This window comes from Amphiprion ocellaris, chromosome 22 (assembly GCF_022539595.1).
Source record: "Amphiprion ocellaris isolate individual 3 ecotype Okinawa chromosome 22, ASM2253959v1, whole genome shotgun sequence".
Lineage (NCBI taxonomy): Eukaryota > Metazoa > Chordata > Actinopteri > Pomacentridae > Amphiprion > Amphiprion ocellaris.
Genome location: NC_072787.1, coordinates 18652628 through 18673995, shown reverse-complemented (window position 1 = coordinate 18673995; position 21368 = coordinate 18652628). Strand labels below are relative to the sequence as shown.

The 21368-nt window shown below is 39.9% G+C and overlaps 1 protein-coding gene across 6 annotated transcripts in view; it reads left to right on the top strand.

Moving 5' to 3' along the window:
- The window catches only part of cacnb2a (calcium channel, voltage-dependent, beta 2a), a 70920-nt gene that overhangs the window by 11305 nt on the left and 38247 nt on the right, over nt 1–21368 (top strand). The window contains exon 1 of one of the 6 annotated variants that reach the window (XM_055007017.1): nt 1464–2058. The exons of 2 other annotated variants lie outside the window; for them this stretch is intronic. In XM_055007017.1, the coding sequence (XP_054862992.1) occupies nt 2011–2058 (48 nt within the window). In that variant the 5' untranslated portion in view covers nt 1464–2010. Of the gene's footprint in view, nt 1–1463; nt 2059–9595; nt 9963–13589; nt 13747–16721; nt 16864–21368 lie in introns of those variants that run through there. 3 more of the 6 variants (XM_035958177.2, XM_035958178.2, XM_035958176.2) reach the window with 3 other exon arrangements.

The following is a 21368-nucleotide window of genomic DNA, read 5'->3' as shown; positions in this document are numbered from 1 at the left end:
CAATGTAAGCATATCCTGTATTCTAATACAACCGAATTCTCAATTAAGCTGTTCTGATTTACATATTCTTCAGTCGGTTGTCAGACAGCAGAACAAGTTTGATATAAAGACTAAAACACAGCCTGTTAAGATGATGTATTAGAGCTATTTGCAACCTGCTGCTCTAGACTGCTAAAATACTGATTTTATTACTGCAATGCTGCTTGACAAACTGACCATACGCATAAGGTAAATGGAGAAATGGCTGTACAGTGAATTCTGCACTATTTCCATGTAAAATGATCACTCAGAGAGAAAGTCCTAGTTATACAATCTCATTCATGTCTTTGTCCGCTGCCCTGTGGGCAACTGTTTTGCTTCCCTCTGTCAGGCATAGATATGGAGAGAGTCTTCTTCCTGAAGGGAAGCCAGCAGATGAACTGTATTTCACCTTCAGACACTCAAACAGCCCATTTTGAACAGGGCTAAAACCAGTGTTTATGCAGTCATGGTAAAATTAACCATCTTTGCAGTATTTTGCGCTGAAAAATTGGACACTTTCTTGTAAGATGAGAGACTTTTATTAATTTACTAAAAAAGGAAATTTCAAGGAAAGGTTTCCATTAATGCTCATAAAACTGTCTCTCTAAAGAGATTTTAATATTGTTACGTCAATTGCAAACTGCATTACTGTGAGGATTTAAATGAAGTCATTGCAGGGAAAGGCACTGATAATCATTAAAATTCAATGAGTCCCTGATGCTGCATACTCAACTGCCCTTGTTGCCAGATGAGATGCAAAAACACTTCCACAGTCATGCTGTGTGTATTAATATTACCTCTGCGCCCCCGCCAACACGTATCTTTCAATGAACTCTGAGACATGAGGCAAATGTGCACATTTCTGGCTGACACAGCAGTTACGATGCAGCAGTGAGGTGGCATGTCGCTCTGGAATCAATCACCTGAACGCGGTGGGGAAGGACGAGAACGGGGAGGAGGTGTGTCATGGGAAGGAGGGCAGAAACAATCACACCAACCCTGCAGTCACACTCGGCACTCTGGCCCGACAGAACTGTGTGAGTGACTTCCCTCTGCACCACAGACATAGTTGTGCTGCTAGTCCACTCTCAGCACGAGACACACACACTGCTTCTGTAACATGAAAGCACGGTGCAGTCTCTTCAGCAACCAGTAGCTGTCTCAGCATCTGTCCTAAGCAATCACACAAGGAAAGTACGAGGGGAAATGAGGACTGAATCATGACATATAGGAAAAGAGGAAAAGAGTGAAGAAGCAATAAAAGCTGAGGGAAAGAAGGGGAAGCCAAGGAAGCCCGAGTGTGTATGTCAAGCTTTTTGAGCACACTGAACCCTGGATGAAAAGAAAGAGGAGAGGCGGGGAATATAGAGGCGGTGTCCTCCATTAGGAGGCAAGGGACAGCGGTCAATAAAGGACACTCAGAACTGCACCTCCTCATGCTGAGAAGGAACTTGTGTGTGATGATGAGTGCGTCTAAATCCACCAGCAGCTGAAGCAGTGTGCCAGCCTGCAACTGTACGCTACAGCACAGCAGCGCTGCAGAGGATTTGGCAGCACAGCACAGAGGATCTGCCGGAGTGTGTACAGATTTCGGGGTGGGGTAAACGGGCAGTTCAGACGTGCAACTCGCTGTCAGCTGGTGGACACTCTGCTGCAATAGTCTGAAGATGGGTAGAAGATGAGGAGGAGAGGGGAGTATCGCAATCTGACTTTTTGAATCCTTAGAGATTCTGAGTCGGGGGAAAGAGGTGCACACGTGGGGAGGGGTGGACAGAAGTAGGGGGCTGGTGTGGATACGACAGTCCTCCCTCTGCTCACTCCTCCATCAAGGATCTCTCCTGCCCTCGTTGCCTGTATCCTCTGCGTCTTTTGGTGGTCCGCAACCCTGTGGGCCAAGTCTGCAGGCATGGACCGAGGCTGAGTACATGCTGCTGCCTGACAGGGAGTCTGTGAGACGGCCGTCCATTCCTCCCCTCCTTGGTCCCCTTCATGCCGTGCTGTGGACTGGGCCATCGCCGGAGAGCAGAGCTTCCATATGTGAGTTTGTGGCTCTGATAGTGATTTATCGCAATGGGTTGTAGGACAGACTGTGTGTGTGAGTGAGAGATTAAGAAGCTGATAAAACCAACAGTTGCCAGCATGTGTAGACTAATGAGCTTAATGCGTTAGAGTCTAATTCTTTCATTTCATTTTATACTGTATGAACAATTTGGAGATCTGTGCAGGTGTTTCCATACATGCATAACTTTGCTGAAAATGTCAGTGTTGCTTCAAAGCACAAATCTGAACAGTCAGTGGATGCCTGCCAGTTTTCTCCCTCAATGTTGATCACTGTTCCCTGGTGCTGTAGATCTCTATCCTGAAACAAGCCTGAATGCTGCAGGATTAAGCTGAAATATTTCAGTTGCACTGACCTGACAGTTTTCTGCAGAGCTCTGTTCTCGCCGTGCATGCCGCCAGACATGATAAATCTTTTATTTCATATTTTTTCCAGGGTTTGGACAGGGAGTTGAGGTCGTAATGTTTTCGAGGCTCACACTGCAGGAGCATGCTTGGTTGACAGTTTGAGTTTATTAGGCTTTGCTGGTTTATTTCATGCGTCTTTTGTGTGTTCGTGTCTGCATTTAGAAGCCGTGTATTACTAAAATAAGACTACAGTGGTTGTTTAGTTTAATGAAATGCAGCGAGACGAAAATGTGGGTGTTTTTCTGTTGACAGGTATGACTGAGATGGGAAATCTGGTGACACATGCATTTCTTTCCATACTGTCCTTTGCATCCCTAATATTGTCTGCGGTTCATTTCATCAGATTTCTGTGCGTATAGCCCAAATGAAGAGAAATATATCCTGCTATCTGCAGTCTCCATTCTCTTGTTCATCATTAAAGCAGTGCAAAAAAATAGGGTGTTTTTCCCTCTTTCACACAGCCCTCCAGTACTGCAGATACAGATGAGCCTTTCTAATTGAGTTTTACCACTAGATGGCCACGTTACACTTTCACTATCATTCACTGTAAATGCATAAACACACCAGTACCACACAGAGAGAAAATCCCTTAACACCGTCAACGTTCAAGGATAAAGTTTTCATGAGGTACTTTTTTTCGCCATTGTCTAAAATGAGTTATGAAGTCATCCCTAGAGCTGAGACAGTAGCTCACTGGTCGTAGGGACAAAATGTTCTGAGCACACAGCAGCCTCAGACTGACCTGAACTATCATATCTAGGCACATAAAAGTCTTTCCAACAGAGTGGAGGCATCCTTATGTGATATCAGTATCAGGTAGTACAGTTCAAGTACATATTAGTAAATTTGTGGTCAGTTTAGTGTTAAGTTTGTATATAGCACTCAAAAAACTAAACAATGAATAAATCTACAGTTAATTAAGTAGCAACTCAAGTCAACTTAGTGATTTTTAACCAAAAATGGCAATAACCACGGAGTCTGTCTCAAGTTTTTTTTTTCAGGATTTGCAGATTTGTTTAGTCTTACATAATAGTAAACCTAATATCTGTGAGATTTAGGGTGTTGGGCAGACAAAACAAGATATTTTATAGATCTTTCTCTGGCTTTATTAGATTGTGATGGTCTTTTTTCAGAAATTTGGATCTTCCAAAACACATGAACTAGAAAGAAATAAGAGAAGCTACAACATCAGAAAACCTGAAGATGCTTTACAGAAATTCTCAAAGTCAAACATTTCCAAATTCATCAGCATCACGGAGTTAAATGGGATCACCTGAATCCTCCAAGGAGCAATTGATGAGAGACAGTTCAGGTCGTGATGCTGTGAGCAGCAAGTAATACACCAGTTGTGTCCTCCAAATTCAGCCAAAAAGAAAGCTTTTTTTTTTTCAGTCACATTTAGAAAAGCCTTTGAAAAGAGACCAAGACGTGGCCCCATTATGACGTATTCTGTCTAGAAATGTGGACTTTGAAGAGTACAGTGTCTGAACTGGAACAAAAATCTTATGCCAGATATTGTACAGAGTGGAAAATACTAGCGGTCCAGTGCAGACTACTGTAGTTTTGATTACACAATCTGGTTTCGTGTGACACGCTGCAGCAGCCTGGATCAACGTTTACTGTACAACTGAGTAAGCTTTAATTTAACTGATGAGTGGATTAGCGCAGGACCAGCTGTTGAAATTCCACACCAGAGCATCTAAGCCCCATGTGTAAGGTGTTTTCATGAAAACAAACCATTCACTGTGGCGGAGTATCACTGGTACCATGTGTTCATGCTTAATGACTATTCACAGAGTAATCATGTTGAAATTAATATAACGACTAGTAGAGTTAAAACCAGAATTATTGGCAGAGGGCAGTGTATTGCTTAACTTGAGAGGACCCCAGCTGTCATGACACGCCGCTCTTTCTATGACACTCCTCTCACATGTTTCCAATATGGAGCACCAAACCGCCGTTTTACGTCTGAAATGGGGCGGAACACAATTCAGCTCTGGATGGAATGTGGAGCACAGAGGCCCGGCCGGATGGGACTCCGTCTGACAGACAGAGTAGCCAGTCCCAGACACTCCTCACGGAAACTCAGCTAATTGAAGACAGCAGGGCATACTCCATTCTCCTTTTTGTTTCCTCGGCGTTCCTGCTTGCCATGATAAAGCAACAGTAGCCGGTTTTCTCGGAGTCAGTTTCGTACCACCAAAGAGCCAAAGGAATTCAAATTACGTTTTGCCTCTGTAGTATACAAGTTGATGAACTCTTCGAACATAGGGTGTAAAAGAGTGTAAAACATATATTCTGCACTGGCAGTAATATGTTGAATATGCCTTTAGAAATTTGTGATTTTATATTCACTTAATGGTTTTTGAGTCAAAGCCCTGCATATTCTGTAAAATGTGATAATAGACTATAGTTCTTTGGATCTTGATGCAAAATGGTTTGAGCTCCCTCATAACTTAGCATACTAACATGCTCAACAATAACTAGGTTTGATTGCTTATTAGCCTAGGTGATTGTTGGGTACGATATTCAACATTTTTCAGACTAATTGTATGATTATTTTTTTCAAGATGGATTCATGAAAAAATATATTAATTTCAAAAATGGCCTACTTTGACTATGATGCAGCTGCCTCTTTCTATATTGTGTACTCTGTGTTATTGAGCAATGGCCCATGCACAGTAGTATCTGATTGTTTCCACAGTTCAGATAATAGCCTGTCAACAATGAAGGATAAATGTGAAAAAAAATGAACACAAGAAAAGCACAATTAAATGAAAAAGTTTTGTGTTGGAGTTTGTGATCCAAATTTTAACACAAATATTTAAACTTTTAAGGCAAACCTCTTTTGGGTCAAATATTGTTGTTTTTTTTTGTCTCCTTTATTACAAATAATCAATTTTAAACCTGAAAGAAAATCATATTGTTCAACACCTAAAAATAATGTTAATATGATGGTGTTTAGACAATATAAAATTGACCATTTTCTCCATCTTAACTCAGCATATTGTCACATCAGCATTTGTGAATTAGTGAACACAGCAGTGTCACTGATGCTCATAGGAATGTCATAGATTTTGCAGATTTTTGTCCTGACTAATTAGAACATTGAATTGAAGAAGGCAAAAGATAGAAAGTGATAAAAAAAATTCTTCCAGATGGAGATGAATATGTGTACCATGTTTAAATGCAATTCCGCTATTAGCTGTTATATTGAAACCCCCCCAAAAAATCAATCTCGTGGTAGAATGAGATGGAAAAATCTGGGAAGTCTCAAAAGTACTGGTATTCCTTCTTTTGTGTAACATTTTGTGCCAGTTCATTCAGTGGATGGAGATAAGTGAAACCTGCTGAGATGCTTAAGTAACCACATCAAGAATGAGAAAAAGCAAACACTGGAGTATTACACAGACGACTAATTTTTCCCAGAAACTACTGACTTGGTATGTGCTAGTGGTGAGTTAAGCTCCCATGGCAAAAGTGTGACCTGGAATTCCCAGTTTTCCAGGCAATGGGATGGACGCCCACGGAGGAGTGTCAGGCCAGCGCAAAGTAGACTGGAGCAGGGTTTCCTTGGCAGCAGTAATGCGTTCTTTCACTTTTCCAGAGAATATGGAAATGTCCGGAAACTGAGCAACTAATTGGCCACAGAGGCCCTCAAGAATGTCTTGGATTTAGGTGGATTTTTACTGCTTTTACATAATCTATCGCCTCAAGATTGGACTGGAAAGTGTGATACATATCTGTGGAGGACTATGCAGACTATAGCTCTGCTCCAGCCTGGAAACACTGATGTCAGTGACACTGTGTGCACTAACCCTGGTTCAGTTACGACTCACAGTCTGAGTTTTAAAACTCTCACTGGTCTAGGAAACAGTGAAGTCATGGGTGGAAAGATGCCTGTCACTACCTACAAAATATGCAGCACTACGTGAAAGTGATCGATAAGGGTAGTCTGTCATGTAATGTCTAAAACTACGATACACCACTATGTCCCCGCAGAGCAGCTTTGTTTGTCTATTTGATGAAACCTGGGGCAATGAAATGTGGGTCAAAGTAGTGGCTATACAATACTGGTTATCCAATAAAGGCAAAATACAAAAACAAATAAAAATATAAAATATCTAAATACCAAATACCGTTTTAACAATGATATGCCAAAAACATGGCTACAAAAAATGAGATGTCATAAAAATGTCAAAATGTTACAGGGACATTGCGTTTTTGAAATTTTGTTTGCAAAAGTCTGAGACAACCAACCATTTTTACTTGTATCTGCTTTAAAGAATCCTTAAATTGAGGCCATATTCCAAAAAGATTTAATTTTTTCTGAAATATCAGGAAGAACATAAAGTTATAAATCATATATCCTTTGCTGCTACAAAATGTACTGCTGTTGTATGGTAAATGTGAGTAACTGTGTTTTGTCTTTGAATTTTTAACCTGCTGCATGAGATACATATAAAGTAATTGGCTCCCTCCGGTTAATTTCGCCATGCCTCTCTCTAACATGTCATATTGGCTGGTTTGCTGCTATCAGTGGAAAGCAGCTGCTGTGAGGGCTGAAGTGCCGTCATCAATTTTTGTGAGGCTTGCAGTTTTTGGCACAGTCTGTTCAGTAATTCCATTTATTAGCATTCTTACGTTATACTACAACACATGCCTTTAGAAAGAAATATGTCTATTCTATCCTCTGCTGTTGGTGGAGCTGTGTCATTTTTTTGCTTTACAGGAAACACAAGGGTTGGTTTAAAGCTCACTTCAGTTCAATTTGACATGACTCCACAGGGCTTTCCTGCCTCAGAATAGGCCTTTGGGGGGTGACTACACACAACATTCAGCATTATTGGTCCATGCTCGGTAAAAGCAATGAGTCTGTGTTAACTTATTCGACAGAACTGTATGCATTTATATGTTATTTCTGAACATTTGGTAAATACAAATGTCTATTATGTCACAATTCACAAACCTGGTTAAAAAAATTCATTTTGCTTCAGCATTTGAAGGGGGCAGATGATCAAAGATGCCATATTTAAGTTTGTATTCTGCGTGTATAACAGCCATTTGAGTAATCGCTATGACACCCATTCGGAGAGGATGTGAATTGCTATTTTCAGACTCAACTCTTATCATTTTGGCACCGATGATTTTCCTTTGGCGCTCTTTGAAAGGGTGCCAGCACTTCCTCTATGCAGGAAAAACCCTGCACCGCTTACCTACCTTCGCTTATCCTCTTTTCATCTTTATATATCACAATGCCTCTGATATACCCTGTGCTGACTGTGCTCGGTGTCATTTCCTCCCTGCAGATATTATGAAATCTGCAGAAAAATTGTGCTGACATTAGAGCGATGAAAGACTTGTGGGCTCCGCTCACACCCATTAAATTGGCACCTTAGACAGGCAGGGCAGCCAGGCCAAACCGAGCATCACTTAAAACAGGAGCAGATGTTCTCTGAGGCCAATTAACAACAGAGAGATGCAGACAACCTTGTGCACCAGAGGAGGGCTGCTGGCCCATATGGATACTAGAGACAATTAATTAGAGCGACAGACGTTAAAAATGGATCAGGGGCTGTGCAAAATCTAGCTGTTAAGCAGGAGTTTGGATTCTATGTTTATTTAGTGGTTGGCACTGATGATCTTTATTAGCTGGTACTCACCGGCAGCTGAGGTTGTACACCAAATTAAAAAAAAAAAAAATATATATATATATATATATATATAAACTACAAATATACGACAGCTAGCAATAAAAAATAGCCTCACAGGTCATTATGCAAAGGGTAAGTTTACAGCAGTAGTGAATAATTTATTAATCAGCTAGCCTATTGAAAGAAAATCTCTGGTTCCTGCCTCTTAAATGTGACCATTTGCAGTTTTTATTTGCCACATACAACAGTATATTGAAAATCTTCAGGTTTTATGCTTTAAGTCAGAAAACATAAATAAATGAAAGCCTCCGGAAAACTGCAATTCACAATTTTAACAAAAAAATTCTTAGTCTGGTTAAGTCATTAATAAAAATAATCATTAGCTGCAACCCTAATAAAGTTATTTGTCAGAAATGTTATCAGCTACTGTGAATATTAAGCTTAAAATTATCAATTTAAAATTACAATAATAGCAAAAATGAAAAAAAAGAATAAATTTAGAGACACAAAAAATAGACTAACTGAAGAAAATGTAATTCTAAGGCACGTTTCAAAGTGGAGACATTTTTTTATTCCAAATCAAGCAGTTCCAGTTCAGGCTGATTACGTACAGTCTGTTGCCTCTGCTGCCATTGCTTATCCAGAGATCTGTAGCTACGCTGTGGATCAATTTCACCTAAGTGCAGCCACTCAAATCAGCGTTTATAGCCTCAAAACTCCTCACTGATCTTTTACCAGTAATCTGGATCAGCGTGTCCAAACATACTCCGAGAAGCGTGGAGCTAAGGGAGACGAGATGTTGATGTAGGAGAGTGAAAGCTGGCATAGGGAGTGAGTTAGGCAGTAGAAGTCCAGCGAGGAAAAGTTCAGCACAATATTTAGAAGCAAAATTGTTGCAAAAGAGTAGTTTAACCTCAGACTAAAAAGAGATCAAAAGAAGAAAAGACAGAGAGTCACTGAGAATTTTCTTACTGTCTGTAGGGGTATTCGTCTCTTAGCAAAGAGGTGCCATGACAACAGGTACCAGCCGGGTGAGAGGATGTACCCCAGAGAGAGCAGAGATGGAGGGAGGGAGTGTAGAGGAAGGAAAGCAACATTAGATAAGTGGAGAGTGAGAGACAGAGATGAAACAGAAAAAATTAAAGGGTAATGAGTGGACGAGGCTCTTACAGCAGATGAAGATGAGATCAATTACATTTTGCTCTTCTTTTTTTTTCATGTAGCTGCTGATATCTGGAGGTGTCATTTGACCTGTCAGTCATTTTAGAGCCCTGTACTCTCCTTCAGAGGCTCACTATGTTCATCCTAATACTTCTATAAGCTCACCCTCGGGAGCTGGCCGCAAAGATCTGCTCCGCGATTGGGCGCACGCTGAAGCTCAGCAGGGCGGGGTTAACCCTGCTGGGATGTTTCATATTCATACTCTGCTTGAATACATAATCAGTCCAGCAGGTCACTGTGTGCTATCAGGAGGAAGAGACTCCTCTTGCTGGATACTTCCGATCTTTACTTTTTGCCTCATGAAGGAAAAGCCTGAAAACTTTGCTGCCACTCTTCCTCTGCGGGTGGCGTGGTGCGATCCCCCTGACAGATGCTGGATTCAGTGAGAGCGGGCGTTTTGGGCTCGCAGGTTTGCAGGACAGATGATGACCTATGGCTGAGCGCGACGTGCCCTCGGCCATCAACCCTGATCCCGCTCAGACCTGCCCACGCAACAGGCTGTGGGGCTGAAATCTGCTGAGGAGGGGGCTCCTCTAGCCACATTACCGGCCTGCTCTCGTTGCCATGATCAAACAAGCCAAGAATAAAAATGTCTCCTGGGTAAGTGAGGTGTGATGGAGCACAGCGAGTTTTCTCCTCTACTTTTGAACTCCTCTTTCATGTGTGTTTTTTGCTAGAAGCTTCTGTAAAACAACTGGAAGCTACGTGACATTTTGCATCACTATTGATATGATTTTCTGGTTTAACAGATTATGTAGAGACTATTGCAGTGTATTTTCATTGATTTTAGATGCTCCTGTGCCCAGTGGCTATTCCAAAGAGAGGCTTAGAGATTTAGGTATTATATAACTACAAGCTACTACATGCCCACTTTATGAAATCTGGTTATCAGTCTGCCAACTCTGCCTGTGTTACAAGAAATATGACAGATGTTGATGAAATTAGAGATGAAGGTAACTCAAGGCTCCAAGAAAATGCATACCTGTTAAAAAACTGTCTTGGTAACAGTAGGTAAAGCAGCATTTTCTGTCATGGTGTCCCAGGTTTTTTAACATGTTTGAGTTTGATATCTGATTCTTTGCCAGTGCAGACGGATCAGGGGAGATTAGAGTGAGAGTGGCTTTGCGAGGATGAAATCAGCTACTTGGGAAACGGGGGGTGGGGCAGGGAAGAGAGAATATGGGATGGAGTTATGGTTTACTACTGGATCCACTTTGTCCGTCTGAGGACATTTTCTCTTTCTGATTCAGCTGCTCAGCCTTTTTTTTTATGTAATTCCTGAACTCCCTCAGTGGAGCTGCTGTATGCCAGGTGCAAGTGACACCATAATGGTGTGATGAACCTGGGGCTGAATTCCTCCCCATATGTTATACTCTCCTAAATGAGCATTCATGTTTGACACTGTGAATACTTAACAGTTTTGTCCAGTATATTGTACATGTGCACGTGTGCATAAATAGAGATGTATTTATCCGTTTTCCTCCGGAGGGAAACACTGCTCCACTTTCCCTCAACCCACCCATATGGCGCATATATCATGCTGCTGCTCTCTGCAGCCCAACACTCTGTCCTCACATTGAACCTGACCGTCCCTGCACAGACAGAGTTGGAAAGTTGAGTACCTTAAAGTACTTTGAAGCATGCTGAAATAGTATCACAGTGCTGTCTCTCAGTATTACTGGAATCGGAAGAGAAGATCAGTTTTGCCAGGCGTTACTTAAATCAGATATTTTTTATTTTCACTTTCTTTTTGTGAGAGAATTTATCTTACTACAGCAAAACAACAGATTAAGATGAATATACCGAATGTAAAAGATTCATTTACAAGTACAGTGATGAAGGGAAAAGGGACACCCGTTAGAGAACCATTTGTGTTTGCTGAGGGATCCATACTATTGTAAATGTATGACATTAATAATTAACCTCTAATATCACTGTATTTTCTCATTTTATATTCTATACATATATAAGGCAGTTTAAACTGACTCAGCGTTTAGTTATCAGTCTGCTTTTGTTGCACTGAGTCTTTGAGTTTGCTGTGGTTTGTCAGAGCCTTCATTAAAACATCACACCACTGGCACAGAGCTTTTCTAGTTGTTGCGCACAGTGAACATTGTTTCCTGAAGATGGTAAAAGAGGAATGACCACAACAAATTAAGTACAAAAAAATGTTTTAGTCGATTGTAACACGTTCATAAAATTTAAGGGCGGTTTCTTGTTGATAGTAACAGATATTGTGTGTGCAAAGTTGAACTTTGGATTGGTATGTTTCATAAAAATCTCGCCATTAGATTTTGGCATTTCTTATATACAAGCCCCCTGAACCCGAAGCAGTTACTGAGTGTTTTCTGTTCCACTCTGTCACATTTTTTGGTCCCTTTGGGCTTTTTTTCCCACTGCAGTATAATAGTATATAAAGTAAACGATGTCATACACCTCTGTGGAAACAGCTCTGTGATGGCTCGAACTAGAGAGAACTTAGAAGTGTCTTTTGTGCAGTAAAATGACGTTATAATGACATAAATTACAAAAAATAAAATTAAGTAAAATTTTTTTGGTTACTTTACAAAAACTTAAAAGCTGGATTTAAAATGGATTTAACATCAAGTGTGTGTTATCAATACTGGAAAAGTGGTATCTGGATGCTGTAGATATTTTACTACTTACATTTATTTATTTGTTTTCTGTCTATCTTAACCTGTAGTTTGAATAGTCAGAATAGTCTTAGCTTCCAGGTCACGAGTACACAATTTGTAGTTTTTTTTTTTTGTTTGTTTGTTTTTTTACAGAATCTGGTCAAAGCAAACAGTACATTTTTGGGTGAATGCATAACAATTATTGCCTTAGATTTAATTATTTTGCCAACAGAGTGATCCGTCACAGATGAGTAGTTCAAGGACTATTAGGAAGTTCAAAATCAGAAAATTCTCTCTGTCTTCACAATTATCTAACTCTGAAAAATGATGGAAGACAACATGCCTTTTACAGTTGCTGGTGGGTCAACACCAGAGGTCAACAAAATTACAAGACCTGGAATTTGCTGTTCATATTGCATGGCAGTCCTGCTTAGAAGTTATCAGAATTACCAGGCTCATTAAAATATTGTTGCAAAAAATTATTGCTTGGTTTTGTATAGTGTGGCCAGTCAATCATACTGGGTTTGGTTTGCAGAACATTTATTTGCATGTTGTTAGTTGTTGATGCTGTTGCCAGTTTATAGACATTTATCTGAACTGCATTATAAGAAAACTTCAGAGAAAATTGGTTTCCCACTGATAGTACTTGCGTTCTGGTGCAGGATTGACAGAAATACCAAGGACCCAACATTTTGATTGTTAGGCCTTGAACTCAAAGGGCCAAAAACGTGCTCTATGAAAAAAATACTGAATTAACAGACCATTATATTTTCTTCCATGCTGGCTTCCCTGTCGATATTCAAAATGCTTTGCCACTGCTATTTCCCTGCAGAAACTGTAGACTCTTTTTGATGCAGCTACAGCCCCTCTGCAGTGTGCTGATCCCAGGTATCCACTTGTCTATCCAATAAGCCTAATGACTTTGAGGGCCACATTTATAATCACAGGGGCGGGTAGTGCCAGGCGGATTAGGACTCCAGATGGTGCTGTTACTGCCTGACTGTCTGGTTGGCAATGGATGTACAGCTGCAGGAGGTCACATGTTTTACTACAGCGGTCAGCTTTGCCTCTGCAGCCACTCAGCATCACAGACTCCTCGTTGACACCGAGCCTGTCTGTCACTGCTAACTGTTGGTAGAGTGTTTGTGGAGTTTGAAGGTATGTTTGTGTATCTGTTGTGTGTTTCAGCCTCCCTTGTACAGCGTCATATAGTTAAGCAGACCATGCAACAGATGTCACACTATCAAATTAAACCTTAATGCCCGCCCGGCTAAAGAAAAACACTTCAGAGCTAACCATGACAACACACAGCTTAAACACTAGATTGTGTGTGTGTCTGTGTGTCTGTGTGTGTCCGCTCACGCTCATGTCAGTGTTTGTGTGCAATCTGCCTTAGAGAGACTCTTCAGCCGGCTTCACTCCACATGAGGCATGACACTTTCCGTTGGAGGAGCTCTTGAGAATGACCACATCTCACTTCCTTTCTGCTAGATATCACCTCAGCACTGACACCGGTTGTGTTTAAGAGCAACTTGCCAGGCGGTGCAGCAGTCACTGTTATCCCTTTTGACTGAGGCAGAGAGGTTGGCTTTTTTTATGCCAGGCGTCAGCTGCTTGCACCCCTGGGTCATGGTACTCTGAACAAAAACCAGGGGATTTGCATAATTCATTACAGTCGCTGTGGAGCGGAGAGGCGACACAGGTGTCCTGGGCATTGTGGGAGAACGAGCATGTCTAAGAAGCCAAAGGTAAAAAAAAAAGAAAAGAAATAACACACAACCTGTCCTTGTTTCTGTGTAAATCAGCAGCTTGCTTCTTTATCCAGAGCTTGTACGAGTAGTTGTACCGCTGACTTGTTTTCTGAAAGCTTTCGCTTTGCTCGTAGTGCTTTTATGAGGCGTCTGTTGTCTTTGCTGTGAGCAGCTTTGTTTGTGATGACATCAAGTGTCACAACCTACAGTACAGCCTGTCTGTGAACATGGGCCTTTACTGCTGGAATTGCATGTAATATACTGTGAGTAGAGCTTAGTTTTTAATCACGGATTGTTTCGGGACTGTGTCTGCCTTTTGGTCCTTTGTGAAGGCACTGGGGCTCACAAGGCTTTTCTGCAGGTGAAAGACAAGCTGCAGGCTCATCTTTCTCATGGCATGTGCAGATAACTCCATTGTGAGAGTTTGTTAATGCAGATAAATCCTTTTGTTTGAAAACTGATTCAGATAATGTAGGGCAGTTATTTAATCTCTGTCATTTTGCACAGCTTAAGCACCGTGTCTAAACCATTTGACTTGAGATTCCTCATAATTTTATATAAGCAACGTCTGCTTGAGACGAGTTGAAAACTTACTTGTTTTCCCAAAATTTTGATGATGAAGCTACACTAAATGAAAATGGTCAACAGATTGATTAATAAGTAAAGTAGTCAAGCGCAGCCTTATTTTGCACCAGTTTTATTAGGTATCAATCTTCATTGTGGGGACATTACTACATTTATTAGGAAGGTGCTGTCAGCTGAGAAATTATTGGGAGAAGGCGTCACGATGTTAATGTACTTATGCAATCATTTGTGGCATAACAAAATGTGGAAGTAATCCTCTGTTAATAATACAAATATATAAGTTTAATAAGGTAATTTCATCTAACATTTTATATTTTCTTTAAAACAGCAAGAAAAACTAAAATTTAAGCATTAGTTGTGTTAATATTTTAGTGTTAGTTGAAATAACTACCAAAGTAAAAATCTGCAGATTCAACAATATGAAGGTTTACACAACAGACCATTTAAAACTAAAATTGCTGTACAAGTTCAAGCAACAACTATACCTCAGATGATCAAATAATTCACAAGAAAGAAGCAAAAAGTAGAGGAAAGTGTGAAAAAATATCCATCAGAAATATTTTTTCTGCTTTCCTACCCTGGTAATCATCTATGGACTTATCCGATTTAAACTGTCAGGTCTCGACCTCCAGTTTGAGAACAATTGCTGTAGGTGACACTCTCATCTTTGCCACATTGATTTCAAGCTACCAGATCTACAAAGGTATAAAGAACAGCTTTTCACAGCTTCTAACCATGTTTCATGTCAGTCATTTCTTCTACTTTAAATCCTGGATTGGTTGAAAGGCCAAAGCAGATTTAAATCTCCTTACTGAGAGAAGCAATCATTACAAAGTGAGTCAGGGGATCAAGTGAACACAAGCAATCACCCCTGTGAGTCTTACTGTGTGCAACATGGATTGTGTCCTCCCTGCTGTAAAGATGCACAGTATGTAGAGGAGCATTTGACGGCAACGGTAATGTTCGTCTCACACTGAGCTGCTCAAACCGTTTGACTGTGTTCAAGTCAGATGCCTCTCAGCGAGGTCACATGCATGCACAAATGCTGCCATGCTAGTGCTAAAGCATGCATAAATCAATAAGGCTAGAGTGTGTTTCTACTGTGTGAGAGAAAACCGAATGTATCGTGTATCAAAATCATGGCTCTAAAATGGAAACACTTGACTGCAAGAAGCTCTACTTTTAGAATTTACAAAACATGATCATTCTGTAAATCAAAACTGAGAAAATTGTTGGCTATTTTGGCTGTATTTTTAGTAGCAGCTCCAGTGAGCTTCCTTCACATTTTTTCCCCAATTTTCTGTACAACGAAATGCATTTGTTAATTATGCAAGAGAATATTGTTTGTCAGCTGTGGAAGTGAGTATCAAAAGTAGCAAGAAATGCTTTTGGGTCACACAACTGTGGTTCACACTGCAAGTTAGAGTTTAATCTTTAATTTATTTCAGTGTCATATTTGTGGTTGAAATTGTTATTGCTACTTAAAGCAACAAACCCACATATAATAATCACAAACTCAGCAGTTCCACTCAGCGCTGTAGAGCTGTTTGGTATCTTCTATTTCATTCTTGTTGCTCTCATCAGTATTGCTTCAAATTATTGGTGTTGTTTTCAGTGAAAAAACTAAACTAAACTCTTGTCAAGCAGCAATGACAGCCAGACAATATTAATGACCATAGCTTTTGAATGCAATGGAGCATTTATCAGCTAAAGTGACAGGCTTGTTCCTCAGGAGCTGGTAGTGAATATTAACATATCATTTACTGTATGGACAACAAACAATACTACAAATGAACTGAAATTTTGCCTTGTATCTAGTGAATATATAATTGCGTGTTTGCAAATGTATTTTTCATTATAACTTAAAGGGTGATGACATGTCAGGGTTGTGCTTCCAGCTTGTTTTTCTTATCCTCCAACACTAGAAATGTCAATTAATGCAAGGCAATGTAATGTCTTCTTAAGTGAGCAAAACTAAGTTGTGTCACAGACGTTCACAGGTAACATGAAACGCCGGGTAATTCAAGCTATCAGGCTGACATTTAACTAATTAAAAATGACTTGACCTCAGCTCTGTGCCAAAACCACTTGTGTGATGGAGTGAATATCCCTCTGTCTGTCATGTTGCTGTGTCAGCAGATTGTACAGATGTACAATATTTTGTCCTTGTGAAAGTCTGTTTGCACACACAGTGCAAGTGTATCGCCCTCTGCCTGTGTTGTCCTGACCTGTGCGTGACTGTGTTGGTCACAATGGTTCCCATTTGCTGGCTGAAGGCTTTTCCTATGACTCGATGTGGAACAGCCGATGTGCTGATGTGTTCAGCGAGCGTGAAGTGACTCAGTTAGCACCACACGCTGCACTGCAGCCGCCAAACGTTGCACACTGTTGTCCATGTCAGCGCTTCAGGAGTCATCAAGTGTTTGCTCTCTTTAGCTGTCCAGAAACTCTGAGCTCATGATCTTCATTCCGTTGAGCATGCTTGATAGACTTCCTTTGTCTCCACGGACTAAACGCAACTTTGGAAGGGTAAGCTTCAGTTGACTTTAATTGAGTTGTTTTGTTTCAGTTGGGAATTGGATGTTATATTTTCCAATTAACAGGATGATATTTAAGGTAATGAATTTATTTTTGAAGTGGGTAGCCTTATTTGTATGATGTGTCTGCAGCATCAGTGCTATTTTCAGGTTTGGTTGCATGCTAGCGGGATGCCCTTTGGTAGAGTGGAGGAAACAGCAGTCAAACTCTCGAGTTGCTCCGGGAGGCAACAGGAAAGAGAACAGCTGTGGCTTCTATCTCTCTTCCTCATCCTCTACCTCTATCTCTTTTTCTTACTCTGCTCTTTTCCTCTCTGTGTCTTTGTCTTTTTCCCTCCTTTCACTTCTCTCATTGTCTGTAATTAGAGATGGTCCAGGGGCTCAAGTGGCCTGGCATGTGCTGTAGCTAGGTAACCTCAGTCAGATGCTGGCTGCCGGCCCTGGGGGTTTCATTAGATGTGAATCACAGTCACATTGGGCCCAGCATGGATTCTTCAGCTTGATCTGGATAATTTGCATCAGGATCAGTATGATCCCACTTCAGACTCGTGCACTATTGTCTGGCTTTTTTTTTTTATTGGTGTGAATACAGTGCCTAGATTGTGATGTAGGTGCTACGAGGTGATAGTTTTATTTTTATATTGTTCAGTACCTTACATGTTTAGGAATATAAGTATGCTTTCCATTTAGCAAAATCAAGTTAAACATTTCAAGTGTAACAGGAGTAGATTGACAGTTTGGGAGATATGTTTGCGCTTTGTTGCCAAGTATTAGATTAGACAATTGATACCACTGCTTTGCCTTACAGTGACAAAACCAGAGTGGAAAAACTACAATTTACAGTCTTTATTTACTGGATATTATCTTGACCAGGACCAGTTTCCAGGTAGTCGGTGGAAAATGGCAAAAAATGACTGATTTTGATCAAGAAACACCCAAAATATATATATTTTTAAATGTATCTATTTTAATCTATTGAACAAACAAGAAATAATTAATAAGTGAGCTCTTAATTAGTGAGCTTTAGATGTACTGGTAGGTGTATTTTGTTTCCATTGGACAGAAACTGTTTCCATTCTTTGTGCTACGCTAAGCTGCTTCTGGTAACCGCTTCTTATGCACAATTAGACTTGAGAGTGGTATCAAAACTACTAAGTGTGTTTCCATACATGTCTAACTGTCTTTTTAAAGGTGAGGTGTGTAAGATTTAGCAGGATCTAGTGGTGAGATTGCAGATAGCAACTACATGAATAGCCCTCTCTTTCTCGGCATGTGTGGCTGTCATTTCAGTGTAAAAACGTGAAATACCCTCTCTAGAACCAGTGTTTGGTTTGTCCATTCTGGACTTCTGTATTATTATGGTACTATGGAGAGCAGGACCTGCTCTCATAAAGTGCATACTCTAATGTAACTAAAACATAATGATTCTTATTTTCAGGTGATTACAAACTAGTGAAGGTATAATTATGTATACTACATTTTTGCAAACAGATCTCACAAGGTTTTACTTTCTGTACCTTTAATTTAAGTATAGAATAGAACAGCTGAAAAATACACATAATAGAAAAATGAGCATTTTTGTAAACATATGTGATCAAAGAACAAGTAACAAAGGGAGAGAAGCACGAAGCATTTCTGTCACCGTTTAATCTATGTGAGAACAGGTAATGGTCTGTCCGAAAAAGTTACCATCACAAAGGGTTACAGAATCATGTCAATACAGGATAGTGCTTGCTAAATAAGTTCTCGTAAAAGTAGGGAAAGAAAATGTAGATTTTATTCAATAGTAGACTTAAAGGAAGTATCTGTTTTCCAGGCAAAGTAAAAGATTTATCCAGCAGCACTTGAGGCATCTTGGAGAGTCTCATTTGTATAATAGCATTCTTGGCAAGGAAACCCCCCGTTAGGGAAACCTTTCTGACATTTCCTCAATGATCTAATTGTAGTGAATTTGAGCCAATTAGTGGTCTATTTAAGTTTACTAAACATCATTTGCATGGCATGTTATAATAGCACTTTTGACAGAAAAACAACACTGTTTATGTTGTTGGACATCATCTCTGTCACTGACGATACGCTCTGGTCAAAATCAATCAATTATAGTCCGTATCTGCTGTTGTTTTGTCCTCTGTCATGAAGTCTTAAGTGTTATGATGTTGTATTGATGTAATGCAGATTAACTCATGATCCAGAGCACTTAGTCACTGGCAAGTGTGCTCGGCAGTGCGGAGTGGTTTTGTTTCGGGCCATTTACCTTAATGGTGAGTGGTGGCCACTGTGGAGTCACACTAGCATGAAACTGTCTGACACCTGTGTCCACTCCTGGTTTGGCAGTAGAGCAGCCTTGAGGGACTGTCCCATTACTGAGAGTACACGTGTGATTCCTGCAACGCTGTCTTAAGCAGGACAGTGTACACCGAGCTGCTCGCCGACAGTATATGACTCTCAGGTGTCAAGTTTTAGTGTCTTTATTTTGAGGTTGAGCACAGACTTGTGGTTTGACTTTTTTCTTCAGCTGGTGGACTCTGGATAAAATCTGTCCTAGTCTATGTGGTGAATAGAACTCCATCAGGTCATTGAAACAAATCTGAAGGTGTTTATTATTCTTTAATTGTTTAATTTTTTCATTATCGATTCATCAGCTAGTGGTTTGATCTGTATAATGTGAGAAAATGATGCAAAGTGTCTCAAAGCCAAAAATGTCATGTTTTGTCCACAACCCAAAGATATTCAGTTTACTGTCATAGAGGAGTAAAGAGACAAAAAAAACCCATTAAAATTTAAGAAGTCAGAATCCGAAAATTTTCACGGTTTTTCCTTAAAAATTACTCGAACCAGTTATTCCACTGTCAAAATATTTGGTGAGAAATTCAATAGTTCACAGTGAATGGATTAACTGAGTAATTGCTGCAGCGTTCTCCACCAAAAATACAAGTTGATTAAACTAAATATGAATATTTTATTAATATACAACTCTGGTTAACTGCTGCAGTTAGCACTGTATTACACTCTCGTAAACACTAACTTGTTTTTATTCTTCTCATTTGTGCAGATTAAACAAGATAAAGCATTTTAATAAATGAGTTTTAGAGGTTCTGGTAGGTCGATTATGGGTAACTGTTTCTCCCCGCTTCTAGCCTTAATGTTAAGCTGCTGACTTAATATTTACTGCATAGACAATACAGGAATATGTTCAACTATTATGTAAACCATCTATTTATTTACTCTATGTATGTAGCTGAAACTGTAATCGATATATATATATATATACAGGAGTAATTTAATGACATTATCTCATTTACTAGCTTTATTGTTATTTCTGTTCATTTTACGGGAAACAGATGTTCTTCATTGTCCATCAAACTCCAATAAAACTATTACATGTTCTGTAAAATATAACATTGTTCAGGTGAATGTTGAAGCAAATAGCAAATCAGCCATGAATTCCTTGTATAGGCTGGTGGGTAAATCCAATAACGTTCGTACTGGCAGGTTCATTAAAGTCTCTTTATACTGTACAAGGTGACTCTTTAGTAACTACATAATGAGAGGAAACAACTGTTAGCAGTGTCTTTTTTTTTCAAAAGGAAACACACTAGGATGTTGTATTGATTCCCTCTCGTGGTCCAATTACTGTATGCTGGTTTTGTAAGCTATCCTTCTCTGCCTTTGTGTGCTTGTCAGAGTGAATGCCTGCTGACGTCATTGTGTGCATGTATACTGATCGATGAAGCCAAAGGCAATGCCGGCACTCATTTCCCAGCACTGGCAGAACTGGAAGACATTGATCTGTCAAATCCCATTCAGAGAGCACATTAAGAGAGTTGCTGTTGGCAGTGAAGGATGTTATAGTATATTATACTGTATTAAATTTAGATTATAGTAAAATAAAGCAACTAATTGAGGCTCTAAGTTTATTAATTTCACGCATGTTAAAGACAGTAAACTTCACACTGGGAGGCCTTAGCGTAAAAATCAGGCATAGCTGGAGGTACAGAGGATTGATAAACATGGTGACATTTTCTGCTATATTTTCATTAAGTGGCATCTTGGCATCATCATTTACTTTGATTTTACAGCATTTGTCCAGATCATTATTATAATCACCCTTGATTTTGTTATCGCTTAGATTTTCTGGCAATTTGTGGCAGATTTAAAATACAAAAGTTCATTTTTAGTGCATTCACAGACACCACATCACACTTGGTGATCAAATGTCATCACGCACAGCATGTTGAGGGTTTCGCCTCCAGGGATGAACTTAATTAGTCGGCTTTTCACCTTCATTTACCTTGACCTCATGTTGTCACCACAGAGCTTAGATTGGACTACAAACTGTGACATTCGGTACTTCAGCAAAAGTTTTAGTTACTTTGCTATAGGTGATACTTATCCATCATGCATTGCAATCGGTGAAGTGTGTGATAGGTCCCAAATTCATTCTATAGCATGGCAGCTAATCTAAACATACAGACACAGCTGTACATACTGTAAAAA